This window comes from Perca fluviatilis, chromosome 16 (genome assembly GCF_010015445.1).
Source record: "Perca fluviatilis chromosome 16, GENO_Pfluv_1.0, whole genome shotgun sequence".
Lineage (NCBI taxonomy): Eukaryota > Metazoa > Chordata > Actinopteri > Perciformes > Percidae > Perca > Perca fluviatilis.
In genome coordinates this window covers 20749255-20768718 of record NC_053127.1, presented here as the reverse complement: position 1 = coordinate 20768718, position 19464 = coordinate 20749255, and the positions used below count along the sequence as shown (strand labels likewise).

General features: G+C 39.2%; 1 protein-coding gene across 2 annotated transcripts; it reads right to left on the bottom strand.

Moving 5' to 3' along the window:
• Positions 1–1052: 1052 nt before the first annotated feature.
• LOC120543867 (ferroxidase HEPHL1) lies at positions 1053–16302 on the bottom strand. Of its 2 annotated transcripts, none has more exons than XM_039777219.1 (21): positions 15945–16117; positions 13512–13756; positions 11824–12036; positions 11161–11379; positions 10636–10890; positions 9843–10011; positions 8201–8340; positions 7921–8052; positions 6925–7130; positions 6394–6520; positions 6012–6224; positions 5123–5342; positions 4866–5005; positions 4659–4784; positions 4420–4526; positions 4071–4305; positions 3362–3501; positions 2905–3058; positions 2759–2773; positions 2400–2414; positions 1053–1448 (listed from the first exon to the last, which is right to left on the bottom strand). In XM_039777219.1, the coding sequence occupies exons 1-21, from the start codon at positions 16115–16117 to the stop codon at positions 1363–1365; spliced, it is 3330 nt and encodes a 1109-aa protein (XP_039633153.1). In that variant the 3' UTR covers positions 1053–1362. The 2 variants fall into 2 exon arrangements, with proteins under 2 accessions (XP_039633153.1, XP_039633154.1); XM_039777220.1 differs by having other exon boundaries at positions 1344–1448; positions 6394–6517; positions 15945–16302.
• Positions 16303–19464: the final 3162 nt, after the last annotated feature.

Genomic DNA, 19464 nt, shown 5'->3' with positions numbered 1-19464 from the left:
TCATTGTGCAATGTGAGGTCCGAAAGGATTAATCAAGCCAAACAAAGTCTGGTTGAAAAACATAATGGATTTCTGCAGATAAGGATGCGTAGCAGCTATCAACAGGTGTCTGGATCAATATCTGGTATTGACAGTGCAGGAGTCAGAATGGAGCGGCGATCCCCTGTTTCAGTTGTTGCGTAAAGTGTTTACTCATGTTTACTGTGTTGTGTTCGGTGTTTACCGGGATATGATGAGATTAAAGTCTGGACACAAACCCTGAAGGAAGCCGTTGGCTGATTTACCACAATGCGTCCATAAACGATTGAATTAGGTCAATTCTGGATGTGACACGACATTATTATTTAAACATGCTGCAGTCATTTCTCAACATCTTGCACAGATTGAATCCTTTGCATGACCAATAACGTGCCTGCTGACGATAGCTGTAGGGCTACATAACGCAATAGGAGCTCTTTCTGATGATGAAGTAAATATGTTTGAAAGTGTGTGTGTGTGTGTGTGTGAGGGGGGGGGTATATCATTAGTCATAACCTGTTTTCCAGGTTGCCCACTTGCAGTGTACTATGCTGAAACTGCAATCAATATGCAAATCAGTCACTGAGTGACAAACAGTGACTCATTTGTGCTGTTACAGTGATCAGGATCTTAGATTAAAGGTTTGAAATTTAAATTCGCATTTAATCTGGCAGTCTGTTAAACCATTCATGATGATGGGGCATGATATATATATCTAATATTAACCAATCAATCAGTCTGTTTGAGGATCAACATTAGCCTCTGATGGACTCTTAGCGATGGTGTCTACCCTCTTATTGACAGACTCATTGCAAAACACACACATCAAAAACAACTCACCACTAGATCAGTTTTTACTTCCTGCACCAGATCCAAAACATTTCGTGATATTCAGATATTTTACATCATATAGGATGCCACAGATTTTCAAGACAGGATTTAGTTGTCTGAGATGTAAACGCCACCTTGTGGTTGTAAGTGATGCTAGCACATGAAAGAAAAATGACTGATAACACAAATAGTACAACAGCACAGTTGAATAAATGTCTTTATTGCACATTCATAAATGGAATCAAATGTTTGGTACATCAATGATTTGCAAAACGTTAAACACATGACTGAAAATAGAAATAATCCACATATATACAATGCTTCTTTTAGTCCTAAGAAATTTAAAGAACTCAACTTTATACGTGATTGTACAGCCCTTGCTATATTGTGTCTGATCATTTCTTGGTTTTTACTACATAATGTCAAAAATACATGAAACAGTGATTCTATCCCTGGATTTTTTCAAGTACATTAATAACCACAGTTATGGTTACACACAGCCCAGTCCCTTCATTAGTGCAGTCCACCTACAGCCATGAGGCCAAGTGCCAGTGAGAGCAGCAACGTCTTAATGGAGCCTTCAGTTCCTGGCGCTGCAGCTGGAAAGACAACAAAGTGAGAGAAAAAGAAGAGGAAAAGACAGGAGGGGAGGGACATTATAAGTAAATGATAAAACATTTTACAACCATGGACATCTTGTTACATTTCAATTGTACTACATTATCTGTTAAATGCACAATCGTAGTCAAAACCTAATCTAAAATAGTTACAGGATTACCCCAAAATATTGGATGATCACCTATACTAACCTTAAAGCACTAATACAATATATTTCCCATGTCATGCTTATGAAAGTTTATATTGTCAATAATGTATCTGCTGCACTGCATCTTATACTGTAACAGGGCCACAGCTCTAAAGGAACGCCTGATCCAAAAAATATATTTTTTTCACCCTATACACAATACTAACCACGCAAACAGATAACATTAAACCAAACATTTCACACCCATTACATCACAGCAGAGACAAAGAAAGTCCAATACCTGCTGTCCCACTTTGACTTGTGTTGAACTAGACAAGATAAATGAATGGTATGCTATGGCTGTGATCAGACCAAATTAAACTATCAATAGTCTTAAAGGACCAGTCTATTGTTAATGTAAGTTTTAACCGATTTTCTACTTATGTCATCACACCTGTACAACAACAACAAATGTACAAACCATTCTGCTATGTAATAGAAATTTAGATGTAGTGTATTTTGTCTACAGTTCCAGGCATTCATTTCTTTTTATTTCTATATGACCTGGAAATCTATTTGCATACTCTTGAAACATGCTTGAGTTCTATACTAATAATCTATTACAACCTACAGTGCTACTAGTAATCCATCACAGTGAACACCAAGCCTGCAGTCATATATATATATATATATAATATATATATATATATATATATATATATATATATATAAGGTGCTAAAAGTGACACAAATATTCCAATATCAATACCGTACTGAATCATTCGGTCAAACAAACAGGTCTTACCATCTGAGAAGTTTTCTGGAATTGAAAAATATAAAAAAGTGGGACGTCAGACAAATAGATGTTCATATATTACAACCTACACAGTGTTACTAGTAATCCACCACAGTGAACACCAAGCCTACAATCATTGATCAATTGACAGTGGTACATTATTTTGGTAAGGGCAACACAGTGCAGACCTCTAAAATAAATGTATGCTTAAATTGCATTACAAAGCTATATATATATATATATATATATATATATATATATATATATATATATATATATATATATTATTATTATTATTACTATAAGGTGCTAAAAAGTGAAATAAATTTCCTTTCTTCTTCATCCACAATCAAACAAACAGGTCTTACCATCTGAGGAGTATTCTAGAATTGAAAAATATAAAAAAGTGGGACGTCAGACAAATAGATGTTCATACATACTGAAATTATGTAAACGCACATGCATGTGTGAGACAGACATCATTTACACACACGCACGAACACAACATACATACCTTGGATGGTGAAAGTGGTCTCCATGCCAGCATGAATGTGGTCACTCACATGACAGTGGAGCAACCAAGTCCCTGGGTTCCCAGCAACCATCTCCACAGTCTGGAAAGTCCCGGGGAAAAGATCAAAGACGTCTGCACGGTGCACAAGGTCCGTCTGATACACACATAGAGCACACACAATACAATAGAGGGGGAAATAAGCACAGAGTAAATAAACTGAGCAGAGAAACTTTCTGTGCAGGCATCGTTGAGGTTTTCATGCCAAGAACAACAACACCCAATATCAGAATTTCGTTATTTGATTTAATTCAAAGACACCAGTTCTACAGTACACTGTGAGAATATGTAAAGATGGGGAATTTGTAAGGTCTGTATTATTTGTACATAAATAATTTGCCTGGTACTGTTTTAATTATGAATGATAATAATAAGCCTTGGTTGTGATTGTGAGACTTACCTTGTAGGTAAAAGTTTCAGCGTGGAAATGAACAGTGTGCAGGTCCACTTCGTTGCCCATGCCCAGTAGATACCAGTCAACTTTCTGGCCTTCCATCATCACCAGTCCATGGAGGTTACCATACAGTTTACCATTGATCCCTTCAATAGAAATATTCACACATAGAAATTACCACACACTAAAACCATCATACATACAGTAGAATCAGACAGAGGCACGCAGACACCAGTGGGACTTCTTCTGATGACAAAAAATCACGTATCAAAGGCCAATTGTAATTTTGGATTTACGGTTTAATTTAGTTTACCTTTTATTCATTATATCCGTTTCTGTGCAATGAGGAGGAACAGTATAATTTTATGTGAGCTTGCGTTTATTGTTAGCACTGTTTTTTATCATTATATGTTTCTTTTATTTTGTTATATTTGACTTATCCTACGTTTGAGTCTGTGTGTGTTCTATATTTCCCCTCGTGGACAATTAAGTTAAAGTATAAAAGTATCAATGGTTTTATTGTCAGTTCTACACTGTATTCTGCATACATTATTATCTTCCTTTTTTATGTTCCATCCCATCCCAATGTTTTTCCTGGTGGGATCACACCATTTTTCTCTCGAGGATCAATAAATCTTAAAAGACTTACATTTTTTCATGAATAAGATAGTTTTACTCTCTGTGGCTCATGCTCCCATCTCTTCTTATCTCTTACCGTGCATTAAGTTACTCTCCTCAAAGCCTTCATCTGGAATGAAGGAATGCGGGTCAACGCCAAGGTATGTTCTGATGTTGTCGTCCAAGTACCAGGACTGGTTTTCATCATACACCATAAAGAGCAGAGCAAACTCCTTTTCCACGTCACTCCTCTGTCTGTCGGGCCCCTCGCCGTGCTGCAGGGTCCCGGGCCTGCATATCACCAGAGGCCCCAGAAGACCACTGTACAGATCCTGAACATAAAGAAATGAACACAAGCATGTCACAAACATCTACACATCAACTCATCCTAAACACTGTGATTTATGTACTTCCATGTGACTGTTATGTATACAGGGAATATGCACCTTAATGAAGTCAACATTGGAATAGTAAGCGTAAGAGATGCAGTTAGGATCTGAGACCCCTGGACCAGAGCTTTTAAGAACATCCCACGTCATCTCCATTATGTGGTCTTGAGACAAGAGAACAGAAAACAAACGCATATCAATGCTACTGCTTCGGAGAAAAGGCTAGTATTTCGTAGCTCGATCCTTTTGTTAGAACAGCATACATTTTAGGATTTTTTTTCAAATTTGATTCTCACCAGGTTTGACAGGAATGTGTGCGCCGCTGGCCCTCACTCCATGTGCGCCAATTGAGTATGGCCGACTGGCTTTGTTCTTGAATGTGATCACAATCTGCTCTCCTACCTCTGCTTTGATTATTGGACCTGCAGAAGAAAAGAAAACCTGTGTCTTCTTCAGTCTTTTCTTGGTAAAAAATGAACGGCATAAAGGGCAGCTAAGCTTACCTAGAATTTCCAAGTGTTGTTGGTTGGGCTGTCGTTTCTTCTGAACTCTGAAGGTGTCACTGGTGTATTCTCTATACACCACTTTCTTATAGCGCGAGCCAATTCTGTCTTTTCCTTTCGCCACAAATATATTGCCTGGACTGGGAGACATGTACCAATTTGCTTCCATTAACAAACAGTAATAAGTTATGCCACTAATCACAGGCTCCGGCTCCAACACTGAAATACATCATCCTACAATTATCTAGCTCACACACCTGTCCTCTAATTTGCCGTGGTGTTTCTCCAGCTCCCAGTCTCTCTCAGGTGAGAAGTCCCACTCTATTTCTTCAGCACTAATAAAATACTGCACAATCTTGGTTGGCTGTTCTGTGTTAGTGAGCTTCAATTTGTGTTGTGGGCACAGGTTTACTCGGTACTGCTGCCTCATGCCAGCTGAGTAGTGGTCTGTTACTCTGCAGCTTATCTCATACATACCTGACAAGGGAAATTAAAAGAGGTTACGGATTTGGACACATAACTTGATCTGTTTGTGGCTTTACTCTAGGTGCAGACATTTGCAGCTGAAACACACAAATCCCCTAAGTGTCCTGACATGAGATATGTCCAACGGGTTCCTCCCACCCAAGTTTTTGTTTTTAATTAGATGCACGTAGGTATGGTTTATAAATTTCAAAAATATCAGTTTAACAAAATCACTGACATCATACTTTATAGTCATGTTCAAGAGAAATAATGCACATACAGTATAACATAACAATGTGGTATAGAGGATACATCTGACTGTTTCTGATCTACATTTGAATGACTTGAATCCCACAATGCTGTAGATCATTTTGACATTTCCTGTTTGTATTGTAGATATTGATGTTTCCTGTTGTCAAGTGTTGGGATCAGTGTACACGTCACAGGAAAGCATTCACACAAGGTTATCTAAGCATGCTTGTAAAGAATAAACCTGTCTTTCAAACAAAATCGGAAGAACGGATGAATGCTGACAATGTGTGCGAGGAAAGGGATGTGGTTTTCGAGTGGCAGCACAGTGTGTGTTTGTGTGTGTGTGTGTGTGTGTGTGTGTGTGTGTGTGTGTGTGTGTGTGTGTGTGTGTGTGTGTGTGTGTGTGTGTGTGTGTGTGATATGACTAACCAGGAGTGTTTGGCTCCATGGCGACAGTAGCAGTGGTGTGAGGGAACAGGCTAAGAGTGTCACGTGTTGTGCTCTGCTTCTTGAAGGTGTTCCCCTCGAAATAAATACCATGGATGTCCACCTCTGTACCAAGCCCAAAGGTGTACCACATAACTTTGTCCCCGGCACACATCTCCACTCCCTGAAGGTTCCCATACATGCGTCCATTTACAGCTGAAATGAAAGGGAAGATTTAAATAGAGAGAGAAGAAGAAAATACTAAAGAAATACCACAAATGGCCCTCCAAATATGATACTAATGGTATGTGGGCTGCTATCAGTATCTATCAAATACTATTTAAACACACTCAGTAAGGTAGAACTACACAATGATGATTGATACCGTGCATCAAATTGCTCTCTGGATCTGTGTCGTTGCTGCTAAACTTCTCAATATTCTCCTCCAAATACCAGCTCATGTTTTCATCCATGACAGAAAACAGAAGGAAGAACTCCTTATCCAGACCCTTCTGTAAAACAATGCACACACAGTACCTTGCAGTTGCAGTTAACAGGATAAAAACTAAAAGTGTATTACACTGTTTTAAATGCAAATGCCAAAGCCTGCCTATCAAAGATGTAACTGCTTTGTTGTTACAATTAACTTGCTATATTGTATTCAGCACAATGTGCTTTGTTCTCATGTTTTCTGCAATGGCCCATTTTCCCAACAACGATAATTTTATCTTATCAAATCCCAATAATGCTGAGACCATTGTTCGATTAACTGACCAGAAGAAAATGTATCAAGGATTTAATAAAGTAATTTAGCAAGGGAAAAACAAACATTTACTGGTTAAAGTGTCCTAAATGAGAGAATTTCCTGCATTTATCTGTGAGAGAAAGTGTGTGTGAATGGATAATAATGCAGCACCTGGGTTCCGTTCTCTCCCAGCGTTCCCTTCTTGCACACAAGCAGAGGTCCCACTAACCCAGAGTTAGTGTCCTTGGCGGGATCAGTGGCGGAGTAGTATAAGTAGGGGATACAGGCAGTATCAGATGAAGATGGACCTTCTTGCACCTGCCAGGTGTAGGTGAACTTCTCTCCTGGACCAACGTGAGAGCCTGGCTTGTCAACACCTACAGTATTGCACACACACAACGTTTTGTTTGAAATAGGCTTTTGCAGTCAAACTCTATGCCTATGACACATCAAACACAATTTTATTGCAACACAGTCCATGAATTACTTAGCTGCTGAGTGATTAAGTATTTATTTTGAAGGTGTGCAGATATTTTCATCCCTTCATGCTAAACCTTTCAGCATGAATTCCTACAGAAAAGAAAATATTATCTACACTTTACAATGCTGAAGGACTCGCTTTGGCAGAAGTTTTGTCCCTTATGCCATAATACTGCTAAACAAACCATCTGGCTGACCTTGTATAAATCTGTGTCATTGTAAATGTGCTTGTTTCTGTGTTCAAAAACTTGTCTTTATGTTATCTGTTGATATATTTTTTTCCGTGCATATTGCTATGTGAATGTAACAGACTGTGAAAACCAATTTCCCCCACAGGACGATAAATACCTATACCTATGTATCTATCTAAAATGTTTTTCAGTGGCCAATTAGCATTTGTGCTTTGGATCTTTTTTTCAAATTATCTAATTCATTAGTCTAGCCAACCCCAGAGGCTCAGACAGGGATATTGTTTTCAGTCTTGAAGCAATATTCATGCAAATGTATGCCTCTGTCAATCTGAATTGTTAACCATCAGCTATAGCTCCTGTTATTATAACACAGTTTAATGAATTATCTCCCCTTATTACCACTCAAGTCAATCCATTGTAAAGATGTCATAACTACTGAAGTTTTTCTTGGCTGTGCAGCTAGTATCTGTGGCAATGGAACTGTCTACTTCCTCACCATCTTCATAGTTGCTTCCTTGGAAGTGTTTATCATAGTTCAGGCCATGAGGCTGGATGCTGTAGTTTCTATCAGCTTTATTCATGAATGTCACTCTGAGAGTGTCTCCCTCCTCTGCCCTCAGGACTGGACCTGGACAAATACAGGAGAACATGGTAACCAGACAAGAGGTGTTGAGAGAACATAGTTATAAGACAAGACCCCAGTGTACCAGTAAATAAGATACAAAAGAGGGAGATGTTTGCCAAATCTGGAACTTTGCAAAAAAGGTAGTCCTGACCTAATATTCCTAAGTGTTGAGTATCAGGTGTTTGTGGCTTTGTGGTGGTGAAGGTATTGTCTGTGTACTCTTCGTATATCACTTTCATGTAGTCACCTCCAATCCTTCCACCATCTCTGCCAAAATAAACCTCTGATGCACTATGAGAGGAAGGGGTGGGAGAAAGAATAGGAAAAGCAAGACACTGTAAGTGAGGGAAGTGGTTGCAATGAATATGTGGTCTGGATAAAGCAGCAGTGTGGATTTTTTTACTAACAATAAAAGGGAAGAGAGCAAAAAGCTGGCCAGTCAGAGGGGTTTAATGTGTCAGGTCAGGGAACAATAACAAAGACACAACAATAGCAACTGAATCACTGCATCTCTATCCACACCGTCTAGTCTGGACACCACAAAACTTCCGCACCACCAGCTCACAAATAATCAGCCCTGTCCAGGGGCTATACACACAGGTTTTGCAAGACTTCAAGAATAGTTCACTCCTTGATAAAATAGTGATTATCTACAGAGTCAGTTAGCTGCCATACTTCCTTCTCAAAAACTACTGAGGTTGTACTTTTTAAATGCAAATCTAATCAAAAATCCATCTAATATATATTTTCACCTGACTATAAAACACAGGGATCATTCTTTACTCCTTGTTTGGATACATTTGATTGATATCTTAAGATTGTATTACATATTAGAGCCTGACCGATATATCGGTGGGCCGATATTATTGGCTGATATTAGGCATTTTCCAAACTATTGGTATCTGCATTTATAATGGCCGATTTAAAAGAAAAGAAAAAAAAAAATTATATATATATATATATATATACTGTATATATCTTTTTTTAAATATTCATTCATCATAATCATTTATAATGACAAATGATTCTGATAATTTAATATTAAAAAAATAAAATAAAAATGGACAAAACACCCTTCAATCATGCTATGAGTGTTGGCGTTGCATAGTTTGTCCACAAGACTTTTTGTTCAAAGAACTTTAAGTTTCATATCTGAAGTTTGTATTTTTTATACATTTTATTTATCAGAACATTAATATATTTTTATGTTCCTCTATTCTGTTGAGACAATAAAACAAACTATTAAAATCTGTTAATGTTTTGTTACACATTTCTGGATCGGCCGATATATATTGATTTTTAAATCATCAAATATTTGTATCGGCATCGGCCTTAGAAATCCTTTATCAGTTGGGCTCTATTATAGATATTTGTTCTAGTTGTGTCCTATAGTGTAATTAGCCTCTGTCCTTACACAAAATAAGACATGTTTTCAGTTTGTTAAAAAATGCTAATCTAAGGATCCTAGGCACATTTGAAACATGTCAACAGTCTATATAACTGTACAGATTTGGTAACAATGCAATACAAATGATGTCCTCTTTGGTTACATTTGGACAAAAGCAGTAAAAGTTTCAACAACTCTAAGCAATAAAACAAGCTAAATGGACATGACCCTTGATAATCTAAATAGCTGAGGGAAAGCTGGCATTAGGCCAGGTGGGTCCAGTTTGCTGTGTGTTTGGTACAAACGTCAATAGAGTTTTAAATTACGTTGGGCTATCATCGCTGTTACCATTATTAGGTTGGATGCAACAGTATGTCACTCCTAATTTGATAAGGTGAATGCCCACCTGTCAGGCTCAGTGAGGGATACATTATTAATCAGATCCCTTCCTGAGGGACCATAGCCCCACAGGACTTTCTTTGCTGCCAGGTAGTAATTCCTCACAACGCCAGCCATCACTGTAGAGCCGGCCTCACTGCCGCATGACTTCACTTCATAAAAGGCCTGCATTCCAGCTGAAAAAGATAAATAGACAACACACACAACATTATGTGGCCCACAATTCACGTGTACAATGTAAAAGCTTGTGGTGAAACTGGACCATCAGAGCATCTGGAAATCTCAATGGCTGAAAATCAACCTGACAAGTCGAAAGGGCAAGATTTAATCTAAGCCTATAAAAAAAAGATATTTCTGGGTTCAGTTAACACTTTCAACTTCCTTATCTTTTTCTTTTGCACACCAGACCCTGAGAGACACAGGACTTTTAAAAGTACCGATGGGGTGATTTGTACAGTCAATATTTGTGGATGTTTCTTAGAAAGCCAAAGAGATACAAATAAGCTATCATGCAAAGCCTAATAAGATACAGAGAAAAGGTATTTCACAACTGCAAGCAATATTCATAATATTTTGAGCAAGTATGGCTCATTCAGTTCTATGTTCAAAGGACTTTGGACAGCCTTAACATAAAAGTCCTGGTGTGCTCTGCTGTGGGAAGACTTGTAACATCATGCTTTGACAAAATAGGCCTAACAGAGGTGTACCTCACAAAAATGCATTCCCCCTGTCAGCAACTCTGCACTACCAGAGCAGAGAGGTCAGAGGTCACACAGAGGTGTAAATATCAGGTGGCCTACCCTGTAAGTGGTCATTAACCTGGCAGGTCAGCAACCACTTTCCTGATGCTTTCGGGACCATCTTAGCTGTAGCAAACGTGGCTGGGAACAGGCTGAGGACGTCGGTGCGGTGGCCGCGGTCCAGCAGTGTATTCCCATGGAAAAAGGCAGTATGAATGTCCACCTCGTTACCAATGCCAAACAAATGCCAGGATACTGCACGGTGCTGGCATAACTCGATTCCGGGCAGGTTACCAAACATGTAGCCATTAATAGCTGTCACACAGAGAAAAAAACAGACAGGGGTTAGAGGAAAGGACAAAGAGAAAAAAAAACATAGCTTTTAAACCTACTTTTATATTCTTTGTTTAAGAAATAAGTCATTTGTAGTGACAAGTAACTCACATAACAAAGTAAATTAAAGAATGTAGGAGCAACAGGACGCAGGGGAGAAAACAGAGATCAGCATTTTTACATTTTGTAAAACAAAAATTCAACCAACTTAATGCATGTGCAGTCATTTTAGCACCAAACAATCTCTCTCACCATGCATTAGATTTGACTCCTTAAAGTCTGGGTCTTCCTGGTCAACTCCAGCTGGATCAGTGCACTTCTGAATGTTGTCCTCCACGTACCAACTATTGTTTTCATCCACCACGTTGAACATCAGGAAGACATCCTGGTCCACATCATTTCGAACTGACTCTAAAACAGACTCTGGCTCTGTCTGACCCTGGACTGGATCGTTTGTCTCCTTTAAGATTCCTGCGCTCACAGAGAAAGATGAGACATAGAGAAACATGCAGGATGGAGGTGAAATATGTTATATCTGTAGTCAAGCACAGATAAAGGATAATTTAATATTTGTTTTCCCACCATGTCAGCATTCATTGGATGCATGGTAGGTCGGAGTGTGGAGTAATTATCCCCATGGTTTCCCACCATATTTGTTCTAACTATGAAGCTTCCTTTCATGACAGTTTTTCATTGTAGTCATTAAGAGCTTATGCTAGGGAGTGTTGGTGTAATTGACTTTTTAAGCATGGGTATGAAGAAGCCCTTTTTGACTGTAACTATGATTAAGGGACATAACAATTTGATTTGGCATTAAAATAATGCATACTGAGATGTAACCCAACGTGCCATATAAAGACACATTATGAGAAATGTAATGTAATGTAAAATCAGTAAGATTAAATATCTTCATACCTTTTTTGCAGGTGAGCAGAGCCCCGATAAGTCCTGAGGCGATGTCCCTGGGGGCTTCCCAGTGAGAATGGTAGATCCAGGTCAGGCAGTTGGCATCGTCATCCGTGGGGGCATATTCTGGTCTGACCTCCCAGCGGTAGGTGTAGATGCCTCCCGGAGGAACAGAGTCATCCCCCTTCAGCTTGTTTGATGTCCCATCTGGATAGAGCGCCCCTGTTAGACAAATACAAGATGTTTATGTTGAGATAATTCTGTTTCTTCTTAAGTTGAGCCTTTCACATTGTGTCAGTAAAAAACAATGCTATGGTCTTGAACTTATAAGTGCAGTAGAATGATGTAGAAATCAAAATGCATGAAATCAATGATTCATCAATAGGTTTAATGCATATTTTTCAATGGACGTTTCCCAACTGAAGATTATATCTATTTCCTCTATGGTCTTATTTCTGTTAAGATTTTGGCCTGCATGTGTGTAAGTGATCTATAAACACACAAATTATCTCAGTCTTAGTGATAGTTATCACGGGTACACTGACCTCTGTACCACTCTGCACTCGTCACATGTCATGGTGTAACAAAGAATTAGCTGACTTTATCAGTTTTATGTCTTGATGTGTTGACACCACTCCCCTCTTCTTCGTCTTCCTCCCCACATATCCCTCACTTACTGTTCATAATCTGCTGTTTATGAAAAAATAAATAGTTGGTTACTTGACAGAAATGTTCTATCTTACTAATTGACGGATTGATGTAAATCCCTTAAATAAATTAAGCAGGACATCAGCCATAATCTGTTGTAAGAGGGAAAACTAAGTTTTAGTTTCAGTTTCACTTCCTGTACATCTCGCCTATTGAAATTCCAGAGTCAGGATGTATTGCCCCGGATGTGGGGGATGGGGGGCATGTTGCATAACAAAGAGCTGCAAAGGTCAGAATACTTCAGGAGACATATTTTCCATAATAGTGACTCAGTTATTAAAATTGTGCTGCGTCCATTTTCTTCTCACACAGGCCAAATTGGACTCATTTAGCCCATATCACATTTGCTAGTGAACTTTTCAGCCTATCAGTATCTTGTTGTCTGAGACAGTCTGGCACTGAAGCAGAGGGGCACAAGATGCCAATATACTATACTTTCAGAGTAGTATTACACAAAGCCACAGATTATATTGATTTGACTGAATATGCAGACAATGTCAATGTTCCATCAATGAGCCTGTGCAGTCAAATTGCCCAGCTGTTCTGAAGTAATGCCCAAACTGTCCAATGAGGCACATCTCTTGATAACGTCTCCCGTACAGCACTGTATTCTTAAAAAAACAATATTAGATTTTTTGGAGGAGAAATAACTCATGGCCTGAAAAAAAAACAGCACCTTGTGATAATGCAGGCTTACTCCTTGGATATCTCATTAATTTCATTCTTGAACCCTGATACGTTGTTTTTGTAATACATTATTGCACAAACTGCTATTTATTGTGGAAGAAAATCCATGTAGGTTATCATTCAGCATTCATTATATTTTAAAATATTAGCAGTCTACTTATTATTACAGCAACTAGGTATCATTTTGTATGAACAAGTGTTCCTTTCTGTTGGAGAGATATAATTGATTTTGCACGTCTCTCTGTGCGTGAATATACAGTCTGTGTGTCTCTACATAGTATATGTATTATGTAGCACTATACCCTCTGTATTCTTCTCATAGAAAACTCCATGAGGATGCATAGAGTAGTTTCTGGTTGCAAAGTTCTTCAGGTGGACCACAATAGTTTCATCAACCTCAGCTCGCAGTATGGGGCCCAGGAAGCCCAACCAGACAGGTCGGGAGGCCAGGCGGCTGTACGTAGCATCTGTGTACTGTCGGAACATGGCCTTCTTATAAACACGGCCAATACGGTGGGGTCCTCTTTCCAGGAACACAGATGCATGCCTGAGATAGGAGTGGAGACAGAGAAGTGGTGAAACAGAAGGAAGAGATAGTGTGTAGGAGGCAGAAGAGAAAGAGACAGCCAGGAAAACTTGATCTGTTTCTTAATGTCACGGTCAGGTTATTGTCGTATTATACTGTACAGGATTGCACAGTGACTTGCAATTTTATATCCTTATTATGTTACATAGATAATTTGAAAAAAGAAGAAGCATGAATAAGTTTAATACAATATAAACGGTTTAACAAATCAGAGCAGTAGAATAAAGATACTTGTGGTCTAGCTCAGGGGTCTTCAATGTTACTGAAAGAGAGACGGAACTACATATATTGTATAAAATGAAGTTGCATATATAATAACATGTAGGGCAGCCTAACCCTATACCTTTTTTGCATAGAATCATAAGCTATTTAAATAGTCTAATAATTGTTGGCATGGTTGTATAAATCATGTTTTAATGTTAAACATATGTGGCACAGTGAATCCTTAGGATATACTGTATCTGTGGATGGCTACCTTAATGACTACCTTACCTATAGGCCAGTAAGCAGTGGGGATTTCTATTTGCTAATAATAATATGTTGGATTCATGCTAAGACTTTTGAAATTTGGAAAAAATTGAACAATAATTTGGAGGCCCCCCTGCCTTGACTCTGAGGACCCCCTAGCGGTCTCGTTGAAGATCCATGGTCTAGCCTATAAATCTAAGTGGGAAAACATCCAATACATTGTCTGTTAAAGCACTTTGTAAACTCTGTTTTTAAACGTGCTGTGTAAATAAAGTTATTATTATTATTATTATTATTATTATTATTATTATTATAATATTCAAACACAATGACACCACCATGACAACAGTGCGGCAGGCTTATTATTGCCAAGATAAAGACTGTATGACTGTAGCCAACTATACAACTGTATGAAATGAATACAAAAAGTAGAAGTATAACCAGAATAAAAAGAAGCAAAGTGCAAATATGGCAAAAAGTGTGATGCCACAGAACAAATTGCATCTGGTTGCTGCATTTTAACAATTAGCCTTGTCATTATTATGATTACACGTTTCTCTGGGATAATAACGTGTCACTGGAGATGTGGCAAACGTAGTTTTGCTTCTGTATATCCAGGCCATAACCAAAGCAACAGGGAGGATGAAAAGTATTATGTTTACTTGATTGACAAATGGGTCATACTGACAACCTTGCTGACAGATGGGGGTTCCATTGAACACCTGGTCAGAGCTATTTAGTGCTAATGTGGGTGCAACACAAGCCTATTTTCAACTATTGTATGTATGCTGATTTCAGTATTGATGAGATTTGAGAAGATCATCTCTATGTTATATTGAAATGCCATTCAAACTGCATTACGGTTATAGTTAAACACACCACATATTGTTTTTTACAATGGCTGTTATTACCTTTTTTTCATTGGGCGGTGTTTGAGAGCCACTAACTGGAAGCAGTTTTATTAGTAGAAGTCATCAATGGACTATGGACTCAATATTCAGCAAAATAGAAAAAAAATTGACAATGACATCTGGAGAGGATAAGAATTATTGTTCAATGTATGCTAAAATAGCTTGGTTGAGTACAAACAATGATTTTGCTGCACTTGTGTGTATTTTGCCATGGTTTCTGACTGTTGGGTAAGTTGGCCACTGATAGAGTAAGTCAGGAGATTCCAGCATTGTGCAAGGGTGTGACAATGTATCAACGTTATTAAGCTGTCTTACATGAAAAGATCAGGTACCTGTCAATTATTCATGTTTAGACTATCCATCTACAATTTAACTGCAGAATACATACAATGGTCCTTTATGTGCTGCAGCACTGGGTTCCAAGTCTTTACATCCATGTGATATATATAAATGAGAGAATCGTGTATGTTACAAGTAGGTACTGTCATCTTCGCTGTGAATCTGCCAGACTGCCGGTAAATCACCACTCCGTTCAGAGGTCTAGACACTTTCACACCCTGACGAGATCACATCTAGACTACTGGCCTAACGTTTGACCTAAAAAAAAAACCAGAGTATGTATTATAATCACTTATTGATGTAGGCTATTAGTAATCTCAACACCCCATGCCATGTCTGAATTTTAACGCGATTAATCAAAAAGGTGATGGCTTCCCTTCACCATTTACAGCAGCATAATTTCCAAATAACTTGACAGTATCACAACTCACTCATCATTTTCGACGTCTTGCCCGTTAAGCAAGTTTTTCCCACTTGGTGCGTAATCCCAAAAGTCCTCAATGATCCCCACATAGTAAACTCTCTCACTGCTGCGCTTCCCTTCCACACCGGAGGAGAGAACAAACAACAAACAACTCGCAAACAGCCCCAAAGCCTTTGCCATGTTGAGCTGATCGCTCCGTCAGATGTAGGGCTGAGAGTTAGCGGGTTTTGGTTAAACAGGAACAAGTGGAAACCTCCGTTGACTCTTCCATGCAAGTGCGTATTAACAGTGTGCGTTGGGGCTGCAGGCAGCACTTGTGAAACGCTACAAAGGAAAACAGTTGGTCTATTCAGCCGGAGAGCGACCACGGCGCCTCCTGAGGTATCCGAGCAGGGGCGGATCTACAGGGGGGCCTTGTCCACCCACTTCGTCGGATCAAGCCTTTCATTCACCATAAAAGAGCTCATCTTAACCCAGTAAGTTTACCAGACAGACTTGTAGTCACTCTGAGGGCCTAATTTACTAACACTAGCGCAGTTTGCGCTGCGTCTGTTTATGCGAGTTCAGTAATAGCCACACTATGCTTCCACATTTTGCGTAGTATTTATCAACCCTGACATCCATCAGGCAATCAGCATCTTTCTCTGCCCACTATACCGTAAATTGCGCTGTAGCAAAGTGGTAGCCTACTTGTGCTATGATATGACTGAGTGCAGACTGCGATATTCCCACTGCTGATGCTATGACTGTTTGAAATGATCCTGATGCCAATATTTGTAATGTAGCGAGGAGTTTAACAACTGCTGGAATGGGATGTGAACACTGAGTGGGAGATTCAATTTCATCTTTGATTTCTTTCAGTAACTCTAATGTTGCATGGCTGCTTGATCTGTAACGCTAAATGATATTGTGTTCACTGACAAAGTGTGATTCTTGTGTTAAAAATATTTTCAGTCTCGCCTATCTTCGTCTTGCTCAAATTACTGTTGCCATTTCACCAGCGGCATAAAGGTCTACGAGGAAACTCGATTGCGGCTGGTTTAGACCTGCTTTTAAGAGGCGGAGAATTTCTCCCGCAGAATAGAGGCGCGCTCTTACTGACAGTCTTTGTAAATACCACGAATATATAATTAGGGGCACTTTGCGCGTATCCTCCCACCTTTTCGGGTGGAACTCCCACTTTCCCCACGACCCTCCCACGAACGCATATTGAAAGCGCAACTTGTCTCTTCTCGCTCATGTGGCAGACAATCTGCGATTTTACCCAAGTGCGCCCTGTTTGTAAATAGCCCGCATTGGTTACGTCCGTCTTTGTGACCAATTAGCGCCTGGAAACAGGCGCAAACGGCTTGATAAATCTAGCCATGAGAGTCGTGGCATCCGGTTGTCGGCGAACTCATTCAGGCCTCCTGTTTCCGCTTTGTCGCGCGCCGCTGAAAAAAAAAGAGCCGTGCGCGACCTCGGCTCGTGCGACGCGCCGGCCGGATATTACATCATTTTCACGTCACGATGTTGTGCGCCACCTTGGCTGCGTCTAGTATATAACGGCTTTAACTTTGGTGATCCAAAAACTGTACTAGACAAACTACTACTAAACAAACCGCCACTATGTCCACAAGCTTCTCAAAAAATTTAACTAAACAATATATTAACCAAAAGTGAACAATTTAATTTTAAATGTATTCTTAGCCCCCCCTCAAATTAGCTACCTCCCTGCACCAAACGTGCGTTCGCTAAGTCTGACTAGCACGGTGTGGGGTGTTGGGGCCCTGCAACCTGGCTGGAGCCAGTCAATGGGAGCGACTGAGCTGCCCCAGAGCCTCTAAAGATGAAGTCAGTTTCACCTGGTGAAGTCTAAACACACGTTTACCTTAAAGTTACATTTGTAATGAAATGTAGACTATGCTAAATACGATTCAGCATCAGCAAAAACAGCGCGTACATTAGCCAAAAGTCAAATCGCTCCCTCGTGATTTGTAAGCGCACTCTTCCCTTTGATTAGTTTTGATTTTAGTAAAGACAAGAACAGCTTAATATAAAATATAAAATCTTGTTTGTATCCATAACGTTTACTGATGGTCGCCATTTTGCCGCCGTTACGTTACAACACACAATACAGTGCCAGTTGGGAGATCGATCATTTTAATTTGATTAGCTAAGCAGTCCTATAAAATCCACTTACTCTCACATATCACAGCAATAAGGCTGTACAAATAAAACCAGGTTACAACTGGGGAAATAACAAATACAATAGGATTAAGTAGTCTAAACATAACTGTTGTGTGCATGTGATAAATCTTTTCTGATTTTATATTTGTTATAGGCTACTTATTAGCTACATGGCCCTACAGTGTAATGTAATACAAGAATAACCAGAGCTTTTCACATATTGACTTTTGCAGGCCAGAGTAGCTGAAGAAATTAGCTGGAGCCTAAACATGAAAAGGAAGGCTAAAGGTGGGGATATTGCCAGCTTTTTTGCTAAGACAATTCAAAGAAGTACACAGGAGGAAGAGAATGAGGGAAATGAAGGAGAAGGCAGTAGGCCTAAACTGGAGAGACCAGGAGGGTCAGAGCAGGCGAAGACCACAGAAGGAGACGAGGAAATAAGTGACGGAGAAGAGGAAATGAAGGAAGGAGACAAGGAAAAAGAAGAATCATTGAGGGATGAAGGAGGCTCCAGATTCAAAGAAAGAGGGTCAGAGGCAGGGAGTGATCAGGAGGAAGAAGATGACAGAGAGGCAGAGGTTAGATCTGCAATTCCCCCTGGACCCCATGGTATGTTTTTATTCTTCTTCCATATAAATTGCCATACAGTAGGATATGTAATGTCACTTATATGTATTGGCTATGTCCATGTAGTGTAAAATTGCATTAGATAATTATATTTGCCACTCTCCTCTTTCTTTTTTAAGATATATCAAAATGCAAAGGTGATGCAGCAGTGTTGAGAAAGTATGTAGCACAGTATGGAAGACAAATGCATTGGGTAGTGGTTCTACAGGAAAATTAGGTCCTTAAAGCAGCAAGTCTGAAAAAAAGTGTCCTATAGTCTTGCATTGTTATTATTCTCTTATTCTTTTACGTGCTTTTAGGTTACCATGCTCAAGTGGATTTAGGAGTTGATTTTTGTCTTGTAGCCCCCTGAAATCCAAACCCACAGAAAGAACACATTATTCAACAAGATTACCTGTGCTTTAATGTGGGATGGAAATCACTGGAAATTAATTGTGATGCCTGCTGGCTGATTTCTATACTATTTTAAATGTCATTACAGTATAATGTGCAACTCAACTGAATCTAAACTGTCAGATTCCCATACCATTCTCAAGTTGTGGCTCTACATGTCTGTGTTGTACTTTATGTTACAGTCTAACAGGTTTTATTACAGCGGTGGTTAACATCATATGTCAGAAATAACCTAATCTGATTAGAGATTTAGGCATTTAGTTGAAGATTTAGGCAGATTTACGTAGGTTATTTAGTTGAAGCTCATATCTATACTGATTTCTGGTTTTAATGATTAA